This window comes from Oreochromis niloticus, linkage group LG12 (genome assembly GCF_001858045.2).
Source record: "Oreochromis niloticus isolate F11D_XX linkage group LG12, O_niloticus_UMD_NMBU, whole genome shotgun sequence".
Classification (NCBI taxonomy): Eukaryota; Metazoa; Chordata; class Actinopteri; order Cichliformes; family Cichlidae; genus Oreochromis; species Oreochromis niloticus.
Genome location: NC_031977.2, coordinates 7,053,239 through 7,073,487, shown reverse-complemented (window position 1 = coordinate 7,073,487; position 20,249 = coordinate 7,053,239). Strand labels below are relative to the sequence as shown.

At 40.5% G+C, this 20,249-nt stretch overlaps 1 protein-coding gene across 1 annotated transcript; it reads left to right on the top strand.

Moving 5' to 3' along the window:
- The first annotated feature begins 5,620 nt into the window (after window positions 1-5,620).
- figla (folliculogenesis specific bHLH transcription factor) lies at window positions 5,621-18,783 on the top strand. The gene is made up of 6 exons (NM_001311330.1): window positions 5,621-5,806; window positions 6,657-6,803; window positions 6,924-7,013; window positions 13,790-13,942; window positions 15,570-15,634; window positions 18,569-18,783. The coding sequence occupies exons 1-5, from the start codon at window positions 5,621-5,623 to the stop codon at window positions 15,585-15,587; spliced, it is 594 nt and encodes a 197-aa protein (NP_001298259.1). The 3' UTR covers window positions 15,588-15,634; window positions 18,569-18,783.
- Window positions 18,784-20,249: the final 1,466 nt, after the last annotated feature.

Here is a 20,249-nt window from a genome sequence, read left to right as displayed (position 1 = left end):
GATGTCCTCTGACATCAAGCAATGGGTTCAGCGTTGTGGACGCTGTCAGGTCGCAAAGGACTCAGAGTTGGGATCTCATAGTTATATGGGTCACCTGTAGGCGTCTAGGCCAAATGAAATCCTGGCCATAGACTTCACGGTGTTGGAACCTTCCCGTAGTGGAGTTGAAAACGTCTTGGTTGTGACTGACGTTTTTAGCAAATACACTGTCGCAGTCCCTACCCAGGACCACCGGGCCTCTACTGTGGCCCAGGCCCTGTTAACAGTGTTTTTTTGGGGGGGTTTTTAAGTTTGGCGTTCCTAGCCACCTCCACTCTGATCAGGGTAGAAACTTTGAGGGTTTGGTGATGCAACAACTATGCGAGTTGTATCGGGTAGCCAAGTCCCGTACAACCCCTTACCACCCAGCGGGTAATGGGCAGTGCGAACGGTTTAACCAAACCCTCCACAACCTCCTACGGACCCTGCCATCATCGCGGAAACGCGACTGGGCTACATGCTTACCACACGTGCACACACAATGCCATGATCGGATATGGGTCGCATAGAGTCAAAGTCGGATTTGATGCTCTTTCGCCTGCAGTGTGAACGTAGCCTTAGTGTTTATAAATGCACACTGATAGGGCTAACTTTGGCTTATCATTATAATGATCTAAATGGTAATGCGTGAGTGCATTGTGCAATAATTTAATAACAATTTATTCTCAATTTAATTTAAATTGAGAGCCCGAGCCATGGAGTCTAAACAGCATAACTTTCTGTGTTAATAATAATAATAATAATAATAATAATAATATGCACAAGACATGGAGCCATCCACATCAAGAGTTTGGCTCCATTCATGCACACTGCAGCTTTCCACAGTGATGCAAAAACAAAGTTACTGAGTGGCGTATGCCCCAAACCTGTACAGCCTCTCTGTTCACCCAGTCCAGTTTGTTGTTCTGGTAGGATCAAAGATAAGGGGGTTTAATACTAATAACCTCTTATATTTCCTCTCTTTATCCCTCGTTGTTGTGTTTGTTTCATTGGCTAATTATTCGACTGTTCTAACATTTGTTTTGTATGTTAGTGCAGCTACAGCACTTAAATGTTCCCTTTGGGGTTTAACTTCTCCTAATCCTGTCTTAATCTTCACTTAATCAAATGTCTCTGTGTGATTATGGACCTACTGTAACAACACGAGCAATTCAATACTGAATGTCATTATAATGAGTTTGGAGAGGATTTGTTTTCTTGGATAACAAAGACTGTTCTGGACACACACACACACACACACACACACTCACACTATCCTTGCCTTAGGTTTTCTTTGTACATTTAATAGTTGCTGCTGTGATTTATTGATCATCCTAAAAGTGCAATTTCTCAGCTATCTTTTTAAAAGGATAGCTGTCAGTTTTTCTCTGACTGACAAAACACTGAAAAACACAGGAAATATTACTGAAAAAAAAATGTATTCACCACTCATCCATTTTCATACAGCTTACTCAAATTCTTTCCGTGCAGAGTTGCAGAGACCTTCCTCACCCCTAATGTTCTAAGTTTTTGTTTGATAAGATTTGTATTTGATTTGATCTGTTTCTCTGCTCTCCTCCATACTGCAATTTGCCATCTACAGGATTAGACCCAGGAAGTGCTAAACCACTCCATGATGTTCTAGACCTGCTTTTATGGTCATGTGAGGTGGAGTATTATAAAAATAATAATAACTTAAATTTACATAGGGCCTTTCAAGAAACCCAAGAACACTTTACAAATTAATAGCAACAAAAAAGGGTATACATTGAGGGTTTCGTGGAAGACAGGTTGATTCTCTTAATACAATTAGACATGCTTGTTTGCTTTTAAACACTCTAACTATTAAGGAAACCATCCATCCATCTTCTTCTGCCTATCCTGGGCCGGGTACGGGCAGCAGCCCAAGCAGAGAAGCCCAGATCTCTCTCTCCCCAGCCACCTCCTCCAGCTTGTCCAGGGGAACATCAAGGCGTTCCCTGGCCAGCCGAGAGATATAATATATATATATATATATAAAGGAAAATATAATATAATCACTCCAGCGTGTCCTGGGTCTGCCCCGGGGCCTCCTCCCAGTGGGACATGCCTAGATCACCTCGCCCAGGAGGCATCCCTGTCAGATGCCCGAACCACCTCAACTGGCTCCTTTCGATGTGGAGGAGCAGCTGCTCTATTCTGAGCCCCTCCCGAATGGCTGAACTTCTCACCCTATCTCTAAGGGAGAGCCCAACCACCCTTCAAAGGAAGCCCATTTCCGACGCTTGTATCTCGTTCTTTTGGTTACTATCCACAGCTCATGACCATAGGTGAGGGTAGGGACGTAGAACAACCGGTAAATTGAGAGCTTCAGAGAGAATATATACAATTATACTCATGAAAATAGAGTTAAAAGTCCAAAATCTATGCTCCGTTAAATTTCACAAAGCCATTTATTGGGCCGGATTGGAGTCTTTCCTAGGCCAATTATGGCCCCCAGGCCTTATATTTGACACCTTTGCTGTACACTTATTAAATATAAACAAAGAGAGGTGCTCTTTTCATATGGGAGATTATGCCTTGGTTTTTAGTGGTCTAATTCACTTGTGGTCAGATTAGACTGTCTGTGGCCCATGAAGTAAAAGGAGTTTGACACCTTTTGTTTTTTGACTCTCTTAGCAGTACAAGTCATGTGCTCAGTCCTGCTGAGTCAGCAATCCCTGATGCAGTTTTGTTGGATATCTCACATCACTCTGCAAGAAAATAGGAGTAGATACATTAAGTACAATTTATACTCGTGATCTGCCTATTTTCTCTTCCGATAGGAGAATGAAGGATAGATATGTGCTTCTCTGAGCGAATGAAGACCAAATAAAGACTGCAGCAAATCAGGATTCATGCTTACATTTACCTGCTTTCACAGAGAAATTTGATGAAAAACATAGTTATCGACTGAACACAAGATGAATGACTTGTGGGGCAAGTGTCCCTTCCATTGTTGAAATGGGCTGTTGGACTGGAGGACTCTTGTCTTTTCTTATAGTGAAAATAGGTTATTGTAATTATGCACTGTCGAGTGCAGCAGTTAAATACACTGAAGTATGGCAGGCCTCATAGCCTTTTGTTGAATAGCTTAAACCAACCCAGAGTCACAGGCTTTCCCATTTAACAAGCTAATTTCTGACTGTTTCCAAACCTAATATTAGTATAAAGACAAGCACATAATTGTTTGCCTTAAAAAGAAATCTAAAGCCTGAATATAATCAAGCTTTAGATTCCTCTAAAGGGACTTTTATCAAACCTGTTATTTACTCAGGCTGTATTTTCCTTAGAGTTTTCATATCTTTAAAAGGTTAACCGTTAATTGCAGTGCTTGGTTGTAATGACCAACTCATCGACTGAAAGAGAAAATAAGAATTCCCAGAAAGCTGATTCTTTTCATCCAGACGTTGCCAGTTGTCAGTTTTCTTAGAAAATAAGAATGAATTAATTTAAAAAAAACATTTTCATGAGCATTTAAAATCTTTTCACATAATGGCATGAGAAGCCTACAGGAAGTTAAAACTAAAAAAAAAAATGAGTGGAATAGAGTTGGATGACATGTGGTCATACGTGTGCAAATCCAGTAGTGTTTCTTTTTAAATTTGTAAATGCAAACACCCTGGTTAAAGGAAGCAGTGTAAGATCAATTATAAGGAAAAACAATATCCTCTTAAAAATTAACAGAGGTTATGTTGTACAGGAACATGTTTTGTTAAGTTCCCTGTGCAGGTTTGATGTGAAGGAAAAAGAGATTTAGGATATGGTGCACCTGTCTGTCTCAGGGCAAACACAGAGAATGACAGACAGACACTTGCACTCACATTGATTTGGGCAGTTTAGATCGACCAGTTAGCCAAACCTGGGCTGGGTTCCATTCAAAACAGTCTCAGAGAAAATATACAAATTGAAACTTTCACATGGTGGATTTCTAAACAGATATATCAGTATAAAAGAGGTCCTCAAAGCTGCTGCGAATAGAAGAGCTTTTGGTATAAACATGATGAATTTTTAAAATTGTACAAATGTTGTAATCATTTAGAGATAAAATGCTTTCTATTATATTGTATATTATGCTATACTCTATGATAGACATGTAAGCTATCCAGTGCACCCCACTGGCAGCTGGGATAGCCAACACCATCCTGAATATCTCACAGGACTGTTTTCATGGTGTTAAACAGGGATCTCAGTATGATTTACTGTCATTTATTAAAGATTTGCCAAAAAAAAGAAAAGAATTTAAACAGCTGAGGAGAATTATGTGGCTATACTTGTGAAAGCCCCTTTGTATGTGAAGAAAGAAGAAGCTTTGAGAAAAACTTCACTGGGATTTGACTGTTGGAGGTGAAAGCATCTGAAACTTTTGATTTACATGAACAATGAGAACCAGCAGAAAAATCCTCCCAGAAAAGCGGCTGTGGAGGTGGAGGAGTTAAAGCGGGCAGGAGACATCTGACATTAAGCTGAGGGTTTGCTTAAGGCAGTGTACAGTTGTCTGACTTGCCCTAAAGACAATAAAAATGCCGAGGTGTGACCATGAAAGCAGTTTGTAAAATCTGAAAAGATATGTTTTGATGTGACACATTTTCAGAACAGAGCTTTGATTGAATATGTTTTCATGTTATTTTTCTTAAACGTCTACCTGGTGTGAGAAAAGCATTCCTCTATTAATTCTCCAGACTACTGTTTAAAAAGTCATTGTGTAGATTTCAGCAGTGAAATTTTTTTATATTTGAAGGAGTTTTCCAGATGATGCTAAAGAGATAACAACAGATCGCTTGTTAACATGTTAACAGTGCTTGCTGTTGTGTGAATAATGACATCAGTAATGGTTCATGGTAGCAACCAGACACCAAAATAAAGCTATAAGTGTGAAGGAGAGACAAATTTCTCGGACAGGGATGTTATTTCTGGCTTAAAATGACTTGATCGTCATGGTTATGTTTGGCAAATGTCTGACAAATTACAGGCCAACAAATGATTTTTAAAAAAAATCACTTTTTGTTACTGGTGTGGTTTGTTTGCCAAAAAGTGATTTCCGTGTGTTTTTTCTGTGTGACATTTTGCTTATGTTGGCAAAACGACTGAAGTCAACTGGATTTATTTACTGACTATATATAAAGAAATCGCCTGGTTTGCAAGCTCTGTGTTACTGTACCTATATTATATTCAACCAAGTCCTTTTCGGCCTCCTAAATTATCTTAAAAGCACTATTATGTTATATTCATTGTAATATCTGCTGCTCACTTGGTCACTCTTAAATAATAAACTTTTATTGTCAGACTTTTTGCCCTGGTAAATAAAGGATATATAAAAGTCACTTTACTACAAACTGATAGCGACTTCTATGTACCAGGAATGTTCTTCTCTGCTCAAAGTTATTTATTTATTTTTTTCCAGTGTGGAAAATACCGGAAGTCCTTTTTGACACAACACCTAACTCTAATTAAAAGCCTCCTGACACAGGTGTGATCCTCCGCCACGCCAGAGGCCTCTCCCAGCTCGCTTTTACATGGCGCCACGATAAAGAATTAAATCAACCAGGTGGTAGCTTATTTTTATCAAACGGTACTCGTTAAAATGAAGGTACCGGAGGAGGAATCCATGAGTGACATTTTGAAGCGGCTGACGGGCGAGTCTGCGCTCCCTGTCTACTGCAACATCGAGAAGCTCAAACGAGGACGGGACAATTTGTACTTCGTGGCCGAGGAGTTCAGCGAAACTGTGAAAAAACGAGAGTTGGTCAACGCCAAGGAACGAATGAGAGTGAGTGTTTTAAACAGTAACTTGTCACCACAAATGAAGGACTGGTGGCAAATTTTCCTTTAACAGCTCACTTAAGGAGGGACGCTGTTAGCAACCTCACAGCTAACAATGCTAACTGGAAAAATACACGTTGTTGTTCATGTTGGGAATAATTTGCTAATATTTTCTGAAAATAGAATGACGACTTTATTGTCCAAGCAGAGTTGCAAGTTTAATCTAAACATTTCGACTTTACACTCAATAAAGCAATATTTTTTTTCCTTAATCTGTGCCACTCCGCCCTACAACGAGTCCTCGGCTTATGTAGAGCTGCGTCCCTGAAGCAGCACTACACCAGTAACGCACCAGTTCACCCAAAGGCCTGCATCTTGTTTTTTTAGCAGCTGTGTGTTAAGTGCTAAGCATGACCTTTTTCTGAAATCGCTTTATGAATGCATCCTGGCATGAAATGGTCGGAAATGGACTAGATTTTCTTGGAAATGCACTTCTCCTTCATTGTTATATTAGAGATGTTGTTTTTGGATGTCTGAAAGATATTATTAGAATGAAGATAATAATAATAGCGCTGATATTTGCACAAGTAGACGTGCTGGGGTGCTAAAAGTTTCCTTTGTGTTTATTTTAAAATTACCTTTTGTATTTCAAAATCGACCAGTCTGTATAAAACTCTGTGCTGCTCATGATCAAGTAAGTATGAATATAGACCCTGTAAATGTTTAGTTTGCGTTTCTAAACTGGGATTTGTTCCCACAGAGCTTAAATTTGTACAAAAAAGGATGAAATTGTGACAATCACTCCTGCTTCAAACCCTACAGTTTTGCTCAAGCACTTCAGGCTCTCTTCGTTGCAGATCAGGAACTTGAATACCATGTTCTCCCGCTTGAAAAGGATGGTGCCACTGATGCGACCAGACCGAAAGCCCAGCAAAGTGGACACACTCAAAGCTGCCACAGAATACATTCGACTGCTGCTTGCAGTTTTGCAGGAAACTGACAGTGTAAGTACTGCGCTCAGCAGGACTCTCTGAAATGACAAGTGTGTTGTTTTCCAAGAGCAACACTGCCACTTATTGTGAAATGTTGATCTGTGTTTTGTTTTCTGTTTTTGTTTATTTTAGGATGATGGCAGTGGGACTGATTTCTTAAAGAATGCAATCACCTACAGTCAGACTGAAGGCCTTGGTAGTGACCTTTGGCGAGTGGATGATGTAAGTGGTGTCTGTTTCTTCACTTAAGTGACGCTGTTGTATCAACCTACTAATAGTGCTAATTCACATTCAGAATGTGCATGCATCATTAAATGGAGCGTCACACACATGCTAGTGCTTTGGCCTAAGTTCCTGCAGTTTTGCATTTGCATGTCTGTTGGGTTGCATTCAGGTAAATGAGTTAGCCATTAACACCTATCCCCCCCCATTGAGAAACTTTGCTTGTCTTTGCCATAGACTTTGGGTCATTACTTGTTGGCACAGTGAATTGTCATCTGATCAGTTTTGGGGTTTTTGTTTGTTTTGTTTTTTACCACTTAGCTGTAAATGGCTGATGGGATATTGTCTCTCTGCTGGGTGTGTGGACACCCGAGTTTGTGAATGCGATAATTTGAGAAGGATGCGATAAGGAAGTCACCTAGAATTTGTTATATTATACCGTACACGTATCCACTAGGAGTCTGCGGGCCATCGGTATTTTTCAGAATTTGTCTGAATCTGAGCAGTGTTTTTGGCCATCTGTGTAATCTGCATTCCAGATTGTATATTCCCTTTTCAGCCTAATTAGGGCCTCTTTTACTTGCCTTCAAGTTACTTTGACCGTCATGAGTTCCAGTGAAGAGCTACCAAATACAATTTCAACATATGGAAATCTTTTCTTTTCTTGTTAATTTGTTGCTGAATAACAAGGGAACAGGCATCCCCTGGCCATGAAACAGCCTGACAGTAATTATCAAAGTACTTTTTAAGCCTCAAAAATGGGGGACTGTGTATAAAAATGGCTATGCTTCATGAACAGAGTAATGCAGTACTCTGTAAAAGTCTGCACTTCAGTCACATCAGTGCTGTCGGTGGTGTATGGAGGCAAAATGTAAAACATGTCATAGTCCAAAGACTTAGACCCAACTGCATAACTATCTACTAAATAAACATTACAGTAGAATGGATCACTCTTTGACGTATGTGAGCTGAGCCTAACTGCAATTCAACCCTTTCTCTTGCTAAAAGTGTGGGTGCCAGTGTGTGTCTCCCTCTTTTGTAACAAGCTCTCTGGAGCGATGAAGGCCAGCAAAGCTCTGCTTTCCAGTCTGTGCCGTTTAACAATTAGCATTAAAGTGGATTCATGTCACTACATTAATTGAGTGCTAATATTATATTCCCCCTTGCGTCATCCTTGCTGTTGAAAGCTGCCTTGTTAACAGGTAGGGCCTCTGACATACCTCTTTGCCTGTGAAGATTAGTGTAACGCATTCTAATCAAAAGGTGAGCAACTGAAAAGGCAGGATTTATGTTTGGGGAAGGAGAGCTGACATCTTTAATCTCAGATCTGTTATCAGTTGCAACAACTCAGTGTTTATACTAAAAGGTCAAATCTTGCCACTGTTGAGCAAATCAGCCAAGTGCGTCGATCCAGGGTTTTCCACTTCTGATCCCATACACCTTTGTGTATCTGCTAATACTGAATGCCCATTCATTATATTGCTATTAAAATAAATGACATTAGGGCTAGGACATGAGAACCACAGAAAATGTATTTGCATTATTTGTCACACTGAGCTCAAGTTAGACATACAATCATTGGCTGCTGCTTACTGCTGATATTTGCAGTCTCTAGTTTCTCCTTCCCTCCACTCTGTAACTCCTTATCGCTCCTCACACACATGAAGTGGAACAGAGAAGAGACATTAATGGAGGTGGGTGAAAGTCATGTTACCATTACTCCAGTAAAAGTTTGAGAGAGTCATTGTCTGAGCCTTTCAGTTGTTATCTGACAGTTTCTAGTTAAGTCTAAAATATTGCAAACTTGAATACAGAAGGCCTGAAATGTCTCCAAACTGGTGTCACTTTTACTGTTGGCTTCCTCCATACTAGCTCCTTTTTATTTTTTAGCTCAACCTCTAATTACCAGAAGAATCAAGACTGCATCTGGTAACATTACACTAAACAACTTGGAACAGGACTGAATGGATGGGGACTTTTAGGAGCTTGTCATTTATATCTGACCCAGTTTTCACTCCTCTGCTGTAAAAGGCTGATGGGGTATTGTCCTTAATGAACGGATATAATTGTGATAGGATGGCGCATATAATTAATACATGAATAATTTTTTTTTTTTCATAAAGCCGCAAGCAGCAATCAACCATCCAGTCCTGAGCATAACATAAAACTACATCAGCTCACGGTCAAGTGTATATTGCTGTTAAATACACTGAAGTATGGCAGGCCTCATAGCCTTTTGTTGAATAGCTTAAACCAACCCAGAGTCACAGGCCTTCCCATTTAACAAGCTAATTTCTGACGGTTTCCATTAAATGATGATATTACTGTTAGTGGAGACTTTACTGAATAAAAGTGGAGACTTTTATTCAGTGTGTTAAGGTGATCTATCATATCCAACATGAAGTGCAGCTTTTCCAGGAAAGTGCTAAATGAAATTTATTTTTTTTAGTTTAAAACATTTAATCAGAGGTTAGAGTAAATACTTCTAAATGGTGAGCTCTCTAATGGGTGCATCTACTAAAAGTCTCAGACAACTTCGAAGCTCTGTGAACTCAACCTGAAGGTCAAAGGTCAAGTTTTCTGAAAATCCTCTAGGGCAGGGGTCTCCAACTCCAGGCCTCGAGGACTGGTGTCCTGCAGATTTTAGATATCACCCTGGGTCTACACACCTGAATCAAATGATTAGTTCATTACCAGGCCTGTGGAGAACTTCAAGACATGTTGAGGAGGTAATTTAGCCATTTGAATCAGCTGTGTTGAATCAAGGACACATCTAAAACCTGCAGGACAGGTTTTAGATGTGTCCTCGAGGCCTGGAGTTGGGGACCCCTGCTCTAGGGCTTTCAAACTAATACCATACATGCATCTACTAGGAGGGTGAGTAGTAGTGGTGGCCACAGGTATTTTATTTTCTATTTTTATTTTATTTTGGGGGTCATATTTTAATCATGCATGCTATTAAAAGGGAGGCACGTCTGTCTGGTACAAATAGTTTTGTGTACCTCTCACCATGGACATAAAAGAGAATTTAGATGCTACTTCAAAATAACTGCCCAAAGAAGTGCCTAGAGTGCCAATTGCTGAATGGGAAACTGGTATGACCACCTTTATTCTTCAACACAGCCTGAACTCTTTTAGGCTAACCCCCCTCCACGGCCAACCGAGTGCTGTGGACACCCAAGTTTGAATCCAATATGTCCAGAATGAATTGATATAGGAGTTTCAAATTGATACCATAGGTGTATCTACTTAAAATCTTGAACGAGTTTGACCTGAAGGAGGAACAGCACACTGCTCCCATGCCAGCCGAGAGATCTCAAGCGTGTCCCAAGCCTACCCCGGGGGGTTCTCCTGGTAGTTTGAAAGCTAATTTCTGCCGCTTACATCTGCGAGCTCATTCTTTTGCATTTATGAGAACTAACAATCTTGTTAACAAAAAGATCAGGCCAAGATTAACAGATTTACATTGTTTCTCAACAGCAATCTCGGGGCTGCAGCTCCATCTGGTGGCAGGGGGCTGCGTAAGATTTAAGACGCAACAATTTTATGGAAATAGCCAACAATTAAAATGTAGACAATTAGATTAAACGACTAGTACTGACTCGTGACGATTAGTCGTGTCGTAGACTAATTACGCACATTTCTAATTTGTATCCATGAATTTCATTCAGCTCACTGCTAAATATGGAATGAAGAAAAGTTCTGCAGGCTGAGTGATTCGTATAGAATAGAATAGAATAATCCTTTAATTGTCCCACAAGGGGAAATTTGGTTGTATCAGCAGCAAAAAAAACCACGCATATACAAACAGAACAGGACACACAGAACCGAAGCACAATTTTTACATATTTACATCATGGACAATAGTTACCAGAGCAGAGTACAGTACAGTTGTTTAAATTAGCGTACACATAGTGTGCAAACATAGCAGGATACTGAAAGATGTTTAAATAGTTAAGAATATTTAGAATAATTAGAAAAGTGCAGATTGTTTATTGTACCCGTGCATTAAAAAGTAAACATGTAACTTTCAATAAGTTAGTGTATATATAAGCTGAGAAAAGTAATGTGCAGTTACAACAGTAAAAGTTGTTACAGCACTGATGTAAACATCTGTGTTTGTTGGGAGCAGTTCTGATTGTACAGTCTGACAGCTGCAGGGAGGAAGGACCTGCGGAAACGCTCCTTCATGCATCTAGGATGCAGCAGTCTGTCACTGAAGCAGCTCAGCAGTTCAGCAACATTTACATGCATGGGGTGGGAGACTCTGTCCATCAGAGATGTTATTTTGGCCAGAGTCCTTCTGTCTCCCACCACCTGCACTGGGTCCAGGGTGCATCCCAGAACAGAGCTGGCCTTCCTGATGAGTTTGTCCAACCTATTCCTCTCAGCTGCCGATAAACCGCTGCTCCAACATACCACACTGTAAAAAATGACAGATGCCACCACAGAGTCATAGAAGGTCTTTAAAAGCGCTCCCTGGACTCCAAATGACCTCAGCCGCCTCAGCAGGTAGAGTCTGCTCTGACCCTTCCTGTAAAGAGCATCAGTGTTGTGGCTCCAGTCCAGTTTATTATTCAGGTGAACACCCAGGTACCTATAAGAGTCCACTATCTCAATGTCCACTCCCTGGATGTTCACCGGTGTCAGTGTGGTGGGTCTGCGTCTCCGGAAGTCCACCACCAACTCCTTGGTTTTCCCGGCGTTGATCAGCAGGTGGTTCTGCTGACACCAGTCCACAAAGTCCAGAGTCCACTGTCTGTACTCTGAGTCGTCCTCACCTGTGATGAGGCCGACTATGGCAAAGTCGTCAGAGAACTTCTGTAGGTGGCAGCGTGGGGAGTTGATGGAGAAGTCTGCAGTGTAGAGGGTGAAGAGGAACGGTGCCAGCACAGTTCCCTGTGGGGCCCCCGTACTGCAGACCAGCGTGTCAGAGACACAGCCCTGTGACCTCACATACTGTGGACGTTCTGTGAGGTAGTCCAGTATCCGCTGGGACATGTGGTGGTCCACTCCCGATAGCTCCAGCTTGTCTCTCAGAAGTCGTGGCTGGATGGTGTTGAAAGCACTGGAGAAATCAAAGAACATGATCCTCACAGTGCTTCCAGGCTTCTCCAGGTGAGTCAGAGCTCGGTGCAGGAGGTAGATGATGGCGTCCTCCACCCCGATGCCAGGCTGGTAAGCAAACTGCAGCGGATCCAATGAAGACCTCACCAGGGAGCGCAGATGGTTTAGAACCAACCTCTCGAGGGTCTTCATCAGATGCGATGTCAGGGCTACCGGCCTGTAGCTGCTGAGGTCCTTGGGATGGGAGGTCTTTGGTACCGGTACCACACAGGAGGTCTTCCACAGCTGTGGTACTTTCCCCAGTGACAGGCTCAGGTTGAACAGATAAACTAGGATGTCACACAGTTCATCTGCGCAGCATCTCAGGAGCCTGGAGCTGACGCCATCTGGACCTGCAGCCTTCCGCACCTTGATCTTGCGAAGCTCGTTCCTCACTTGAAGTGCTGAGATAGAAAGAGTGGGTTTTGGGGGAGGGGTGTGTATGTTGGAGTCCACAGAAGCTGGAGTTGGGTGTAATGACTGGGAGCTGGGAGGTGTGAAGCTGAGAGGTGTGAAGTCCTGAGATGAAGGACAGGCAGACCCTGGAGATGAAGGAGATTGCAGCAGGGGGGACGATGCTGTGGGAGGGGTGGGTGGTTGATCAAACCTATTAAAATATTTATTTAGGTCATTCACCCACCCCAAGTCTCCTGCAGCCTGGGGGGTTGGTTTTTGTCCTGAGATTGTCTTCAGGCTGTTCCAAACCCCTCTGATGTTGTCCTGTTGCAGCTGCTCTTCCATCTTCCTCCTGTAGTTTTCCTTTCCTTGCCTTATCTTCCATTTCAGCTTCTTCTGAACAACTCTCAGCTCCTGTTTGTCTCCAGATCTAAAGACTCTCTTCTTCTCCTTGAGGAGAGCCTTAATTTCAGGATTAATCCATGGCTTGTTGTTAGAAAAACAACGTACCTTTTTGATGGGTACGGTGTTGTCCACACAGAAGTTCATGTAATCCGTAATGCAGTCTGTGATGCTGTTGAGGTCATCCTCCAGGGGGCTGCAGAGGTTGTCCCACACAGTAGAACGGAAACAGTCCCTCAGGGCCTCTTCAGTCTCTGCCGACCATTTCCTTACTGTGCGTTTCACTACTGGTTCTCTGTGTACTAAAGGTTTATACACAGGCTGGAGATGAACCAGGTTGTGATCTGAGCCCCCCAGGGGAGGGAGAGGTGATGAGCTGTATGCCTCCTTAGTGTTGGCATACAATAAGTCCAATGTCTTATTGTCTCTGGTGTGGCAGGTATAATTACAACTGAAATAACATTTGTCCCTAATTAGCTTTGTAGGCAAACTTTTGTTGTATCATTGAACACTAATGGGTTATTCAGTGTTTTCTAGGAAAAAAAAACAAGCATTTGGAATAAAATCCTCTCATCAATAAATTAAAAATTAATGAATTATTTTCATTACAAATTCAGTTTTTCTCCCCTTCCAGTGCAGTTCAGTGTCTGATTCAAAGTGAAGTGTTGGAGTTATGGATATGAAAATGATTGAATTTTTTTTTTTTTTGTTTTTGGTGTTTTGTTTTTTTCCCAGTGACCTTTGAGAGAATAACTTTTCACCATCTCATCTGATTGTTGTTCTGGTTTAGTTGGTCTTGCTTTACTATAGTTGACCAGTCACGCTTCCCAGAAATGAGTGTTTTATGTAACTGTACTCTTTCTCCCTGCCAGTTGCTGAGCATGTCAGAGGAACAAATTGATGATGGATTTACTTTACCCCCTGAACCGGTGACAGACAATGGAGAGATGACCAGACTGATGTTGCAGCACTGTGTGATGCCAACGTACCAGTTCATCATCCAAGTAGCTCCTGATCAGCCAGCGGTAACTCATCAATGTACTTCATGTTTTCAGGAGTCGGTGTTCAGCCTGTCAGTCAAAAAGAGGGGGAACCTCAGTCTGGATTATTCATCTGATTTGAGGCTCACTGCTTATTTATTTTTTAGTGCAACAGTGCACACATCTGCAGGTCTATAGCTAAGATTAGAATTTTCAGTCGTGTCCCCCGAGCCAAAACAAAGAACTCTGCTCATGCTGAAATGCAGCAGTGTGCTTGTTGACATGGTGACTCTGGTCACTTTTGACCCCATAGCCTGTACTCTGTCCTCCCTTGGGACACACAGTAGTAGGGTTAAAATAAAGACAAGTAAATAAGTGAAATGAAGTCTTGTTTTTCCTCACAATGAACATTCGAGCAGTGCATCAGAAAAGAAAATTGACCAATTAACTGACCATTTATCCTATTTAAGGAACATCTGCATTTAAATTCTACCTTTTCACCTTCATAAAACACTTGGTCATGTGGAACAAACTCCTTCCTTCAATTCTAGGGTTTTAGATGGAGAGGGAAAAAAAAAAAAATCTAAAAATGGCACGTCTTTAAAATTGGGCAAATAAAACCTCAACACAACACATTACACTGGCATTATTTAACAAAAACTAGGCCAAAATGCACAAGTGGTGAATGGAAAAACCAAGTACACCCTTCCTGCTTATATTGGAATAAAAGGCAAATGGCAGCCAGGCGCTGCTAATCGAATACACCTGATTAATTGATCTTCAGGACCTCTATAAGGCAGAAGTTTCTGGTCAAATTGCATCAACTGCTTTAGCATTCTCAATGCAAAAATGAATCTAGGATTAAACAGCTGAGGTGCACTGCTCCAATCTAAAGGGTGTGTTTAGGAAATGCAGTCCACTAAGTGTGCTCACAACAGTCTTGTAGTTGTGGTGTTGCTCCCTCAGGGCTGAGTCTAATAACTTTGAGGTTTAGAGCTGTTCTGTTGATAACTGGCTTATATGCAGGTAACACTGGCAGTGATTATATGATCAGATCGGTCCTAGTGGGTGTATGGATTTTGTATCTGTGTGGACATGGTCCAGTGCATTCTTGTCTGTTGTAGGAAATCAGGGGTTTATTATAAATTTTTCATTAATCAAGTTGTATACAGAATTCACCCCGATGTATCAGTCACTGACAGCTGGAGCAACCTTTCAGAAGGAAGACGGGCAATGTTTATGCAGTTCTTGGAAGACGAACCCTGCAAACAATAGGCAATCACACGTTTAATTCCACAAATGATCTGGCAGAAACATTCTTCAATTACAGCTGACAATCAGCGCACAGCATTTGATTGTCTTCTGAGTAGTGCCAACATCTGAAAGGTTCAAGCGGTCCTAACAAGTGCCTGAGCATCTGATTGGATAATTTAGGTGAAGAGGTTTAGATAAAGCCAGAGCTCAGATTTTATTCCCCCACTTATATCATTATGCTGTACACAGAACTATTGTGACAAGCAAACTTCAGTATTCAGTGTTTGTGCGTCCAATAGTGAACAAATAATCCTCCTGGACTGTAAGAGTGAAAAGTTGACTTTTATCCAACAGAAGAAATGCTTAACATTGTAAAAACTTGAACATTAACTCATTAACCGTTTTTGTCTTCCAACAGACGTCTCAACCCTGCTAAGCAGTGTTTATAGCAGCTGATGTGGACTGATATTGGACACCTGCCAGGTTTGCATTTTTGAACACGAGTATTAAATCAGTTTACAGAAATGCAAGTGATGAAATGGAAAATGTTGGTGGGATCAGAATTTAATGATCAAGAATATAATTGACTGCAGACCAAATCAAGTTGGTAAATACCCTGAATGATAAATATCATTATTCTTGCTTTACTTTTCTAAAAATATATGAAGTACAAAATTAACCAGAATGTGTACAAATGTTGCCCTCATGTGGTCTGAATAAGCATCTCAGAATGGTTAAGGGTGTGAGTACTACTTCCTTTATATTCTAATTGGGCCTGATTTTATAGAATCTTTGCATATAGATGTAATTGCCCTTTAATTTATTTTTTTCTTCTCTCAAAACACTGGATGTGCATTAGATGATCTATATTTGAGTTTTTTTTAAGTGTCGTTGCACTGCCCTCTGGTGGACTGTTTCACTGTCTAATCTGTAGTTTTTCACCTCTGACCAGGGTACTAAAAATACCAGATTAGCTGCCGTTTGCATTGCCGATTTTTAGGTTTCTGATTCCTGAATGTGAATTCAGGTTTCCTACAGAAACTTTTATTTAAATGGCTCATAGTTTTAAGATGACATTCCAGCCAACACAACAGCTTCTTTTGAGCACTCGTGCTCGACTCGTGCTTCTACAAGTGGTGTGACGCAGTGCCACACAAGAGTTATTCTCACATCACTGCTGTGAATATAACTCCAAAAAGGATGTTGGAACTGTTTAAGAAATGATGGATAATGTTGAATTAATCACTTTAGTCTACTGGAGAACTTGATTTCGTTGTGGTAAAACATGAAGATGTAAAGCATGTAGTATGTGTATGTAGTGTCTTATCATTCATATAACATAAATGATAAACAACACTGATTAAACGCATACATTTAAAGGGAATTTTAAAATTAAATAAACTAAAAACGGTTGAGTTCATAAGTGTTTGGACTTCGTACTCTTGGCTTTTTACATGACCACAGTTGACTAACTCGAGGTCAACTTGAGAACAAGGTGTAGAGGCTGATGTACACCCTTTTTTCTTTTGGTTTTTTTTTTATACATCTTCATTTTCAGGGGATTAAAAGTAATTGAACTCCTGACTGAAGTTCATAGGAAGGATAATGGCATAATTATTTTAATGGTCAAGAGAACCAAATTCACAAAATCTAATCAAAATCATGAACGCACTCAAACAGGTAGACAAATTATTGTCAATCTACAGTCATGAGACATGTTTGTGAATGTAAAGCCTCTATATGTTTACAAACAATCCTGGTTTCACTCAAGAACAGGAAGCACAGGTTTGACTCTGCTAGAATACGACTGAAAGAGCCTGATCGTTGTACACATGAAACTAAAATTAACTTGTAACAATTTGAGAGAAACGTGTCAGCATACAGTCTATAAAACATAGAGGTTATGTTTTATATGGCCATGTGTGGTTGCCAGTGAAGCAGTCATGTTGTCATAATGTTCACTGATAATGTGAATGCTGATAGAAGCAGGGTGAAATGTGAAGCGTACAGGCAGGGCTCTAGACTAACTTTTTGCAACGATTGCACTTATGAGCCTAACTTTTCTTTTTCTCCTTTAGGTGCACCCAATATTTTTTTTTTTTTTTTTTTTTTTTCCTCCAAACACATCGCTTAACACAACAGCTTTACATGTTCACTCCTGACAGACAATATTGATTTGTAAATGATTAACTAACAATCTCCTCAACACAAGTTCCTTATTTGGAGCACATTTCTACAAGAAAGATAAGTTACCGTATTTTTTTTTTTTTTTTTTGGGACCATAAGGTGCACCGGATTATTAAGGCGCATTAAGTGAAACAAAACAGTCAGATAAGTCAAACTTTACTCAACTCATTCTTCTTGCTTCCTCCACTTCTGTACCATTGATTCATTAATGTTGAATTCTCTCGCAGCTGCTCTATTCCCATGTTCTACTGTGTGACTGAGTTTGATATCCGCTTCGTAAGCATGTCTCTTAACAGGTGCCATTTTGAGGTCCGTGACACACACACACACACACACACACACACACATACATACATATTATGGCAATATTATGTTGAAGCATGCATGTATTACACTCAGGCTCCTGACTACAGTAGCCGTAATGCTCCGGCAATCCATCAAGCGGTGCGGCTTTGTACCTTACCAAAGTCGTACTAAAACATTTTCAGATTTGAGCACAGTGTACCACAAAATCAGTTGGCGGTCAGTAAGCACAACCAGAATTCACAAGGCACACTTCTGAGAAAATGAAAGGATTTTAAGTGCGCCTTATAGTCCGAAAAATACTGCACTGAAAAAGTTCTTGTGCTTAAAGTTCTTCACTGAGCTGAAATTTAAACTTAAAATGTCTCAAGATATATAAAATAAAAAAGTCAAAATTAAAAGTGCCTCAAAGGCTTCGACCTGAACATCTCAATATCTGAACATCTTACGTTGGGCATGAGCATCTGAGAGGTTACGCCCTCGACTATCTCTGGTTTAGACCACGATATGGAGATAATGTGTCTGTTGTTGACCACAGAGACTTTCAGAGTTGCAGAGACTTCTTTCTTTTTTGTTATTTTGTTTGTTTTTTGGTACTCAAAGGGCTGGTTTTGTTAAATTCGGGGCTGTGTGAGCTTAATGTGGTGAGGCTTGTTATTCACACTCTGCTCCTAAATAAGTTTCTATTGCCGGTCAGTTTTTGGTTACAAATGTGGGTGAAACGCTTGTTTACAGCGTTGAAAACACAAACATGCACAGAGTCGTGCATGAAATGAGGCCTCAAAGAATTTGTGTTGAATTGGTTATTGAATTACTTGAATCGTTGCAGCCTGAATAGACAAACGTGTTTCTAGTGATTATTAAATGGTATGAATACTTTAAGGAGACCAAGTTGTTGATGAACTTTGTATTTCTTTTTCTTTTTAGGGATGTTGCTTTGAAGAAAAGGATTGTTTTGAAGAAAGCAGACTTTCATTTGTGGTGTTTTAACCTTTTGGGGTTTTGTTTTTGTTGAAGAAAATGTTTTGATTCTCATTTCACAGATTGTATCCTTGGCGGCCTTAAAATGTAAAAGGAACTTTGTTTTTGTAATTTCACTTATGAAATGAATTGTTTTCTGTGTAGGCCTATTAGAAGCCTGGTATATACAACACTTGTTGTAAGACTGATGTAAATGTTAAACTCATGTTGGTGTTCAAGAATGTTTTCTTTTGGGGGGAAAAAAGACTTGTGCTGATTAACAGCCTGAAGTTGTCACACTGCTCTCACTTGTTAATGTTATTAAATACAAACAGAAATGTGAAAATGCATGAAAAATTAAAGACTGTAGTTTTTTTTTTTTTTTTTTTTTTAAAGGATCTTTTTGTTCAGATGTTTATATTTTCTAAACCGAGCAGTAGAAAATAATTTATTAAATGTAACTACTGGAAACGTTTTAAAGCTTCATACACTTCAGTTTACTTATAAGGACAATTAAAGTTCAAAAGACCTGATGAATTCTGACCAGGTCTCTGCAGGCACTTTCTCTGTACTGCAAGAGTAAAAAGATTTGAAAGCCTGTATGTGGAAAGGCAACATGTGACCCCATGATTACTACAAAAGATCGTTAGAAATATTTAGAGAAAGTGATACACTGTTCCGCTTTTCAGGTCTACATGAAGAACATCACTTGAAACCTCGTCTGCAAAGCAACATCAGCAATTTTGATGGCACAACCTAGCAACTAAGGATTACCAATTGACTATTTTTGTGTAGCTCTGTGTACAGAAAGTTGGCATGTGTCTAGTTTGTATTAGATTTGTCACTTGATGTAATCATTGTAGCTGGGAGTTCTTCAGCAGCCATATCATCACACACTCATTGGGCGGGTTTGCGTAGGTGGACACATTTCAGGTAAATCATTAATGTACAAACTGAACAACAGAGGACCCAAAGTTGAACCTAGAGGTACTCCAACGTTTAATCTATTCTCCCCGTGTGATGTGGATCCTTGAGCAAAGAAAAGTCCACATGTATAAGAATTTAATAATACTTAATACAATCTGTATATCTTAAAAACAATCAGATCCATAAGCTCAAGCTACAGTCATCTAGGGTGTTGATAGAAACTCATAACCAATCTGAACCTCAGCAGTTTGTTTTCTGCTGCTGACTCAAGGCAGCAGCAGGAAACGAACAAGTACCAGCCTCTGCCACCCACCACCTATTATTTACGTCTGCTTCCAACCTACAGTAGCCATGTGTTGCCTCCAGCTGCTCATAACACCCACCTGCTGCCTCATGTACAGTTTACAGAGCTCGGAAGAAAACCACACACACCTCCCCATTCAGCCTCTTGTGCACTGTTCGATCCCTAACCAACCAACAGTCTCTTACAAAGACCATTAGAGCAGCGGAGGGATGTTATATGTTTTAATCTCCACCCCCACAGAGCTGTAGACACGTCACCTATGGCCTCATTTAACCACAGTCCACTTGCTACACCACATGAATGTTATAAAGACCATCTATGGCCTCAACCTGCAACCTACAGCTTCCTCCTCCACGCGCAGATTAAAGCAGATCGCAGGAGCTAAAGCCTCCACCTACTGCCTCATCCAGGCAATTT

Coding starts and splice junctions, on each gene's coding strand:
- figla (NM_001311330.1), top strand. CDS start 5,621: ATGAAGGTACCGGAGGAGGAATCCATGAGTGACATTTTGAAGCGGCTG. Junction 6,804..6,923: donor TTTTGCAGGAAACTGACAGT/GTAAGTACTGCG, acceptor TGTTTATTTTAG/GATGATGGCAGTGGGACTGA. Junction 7,014..13,789: donor ACCTTTGGCGAGTGGATGAT/GTAAGTGGTGTC, acceptor TCTCCCTGCCAG/TTGCTGAGCATGTCAGAGGA.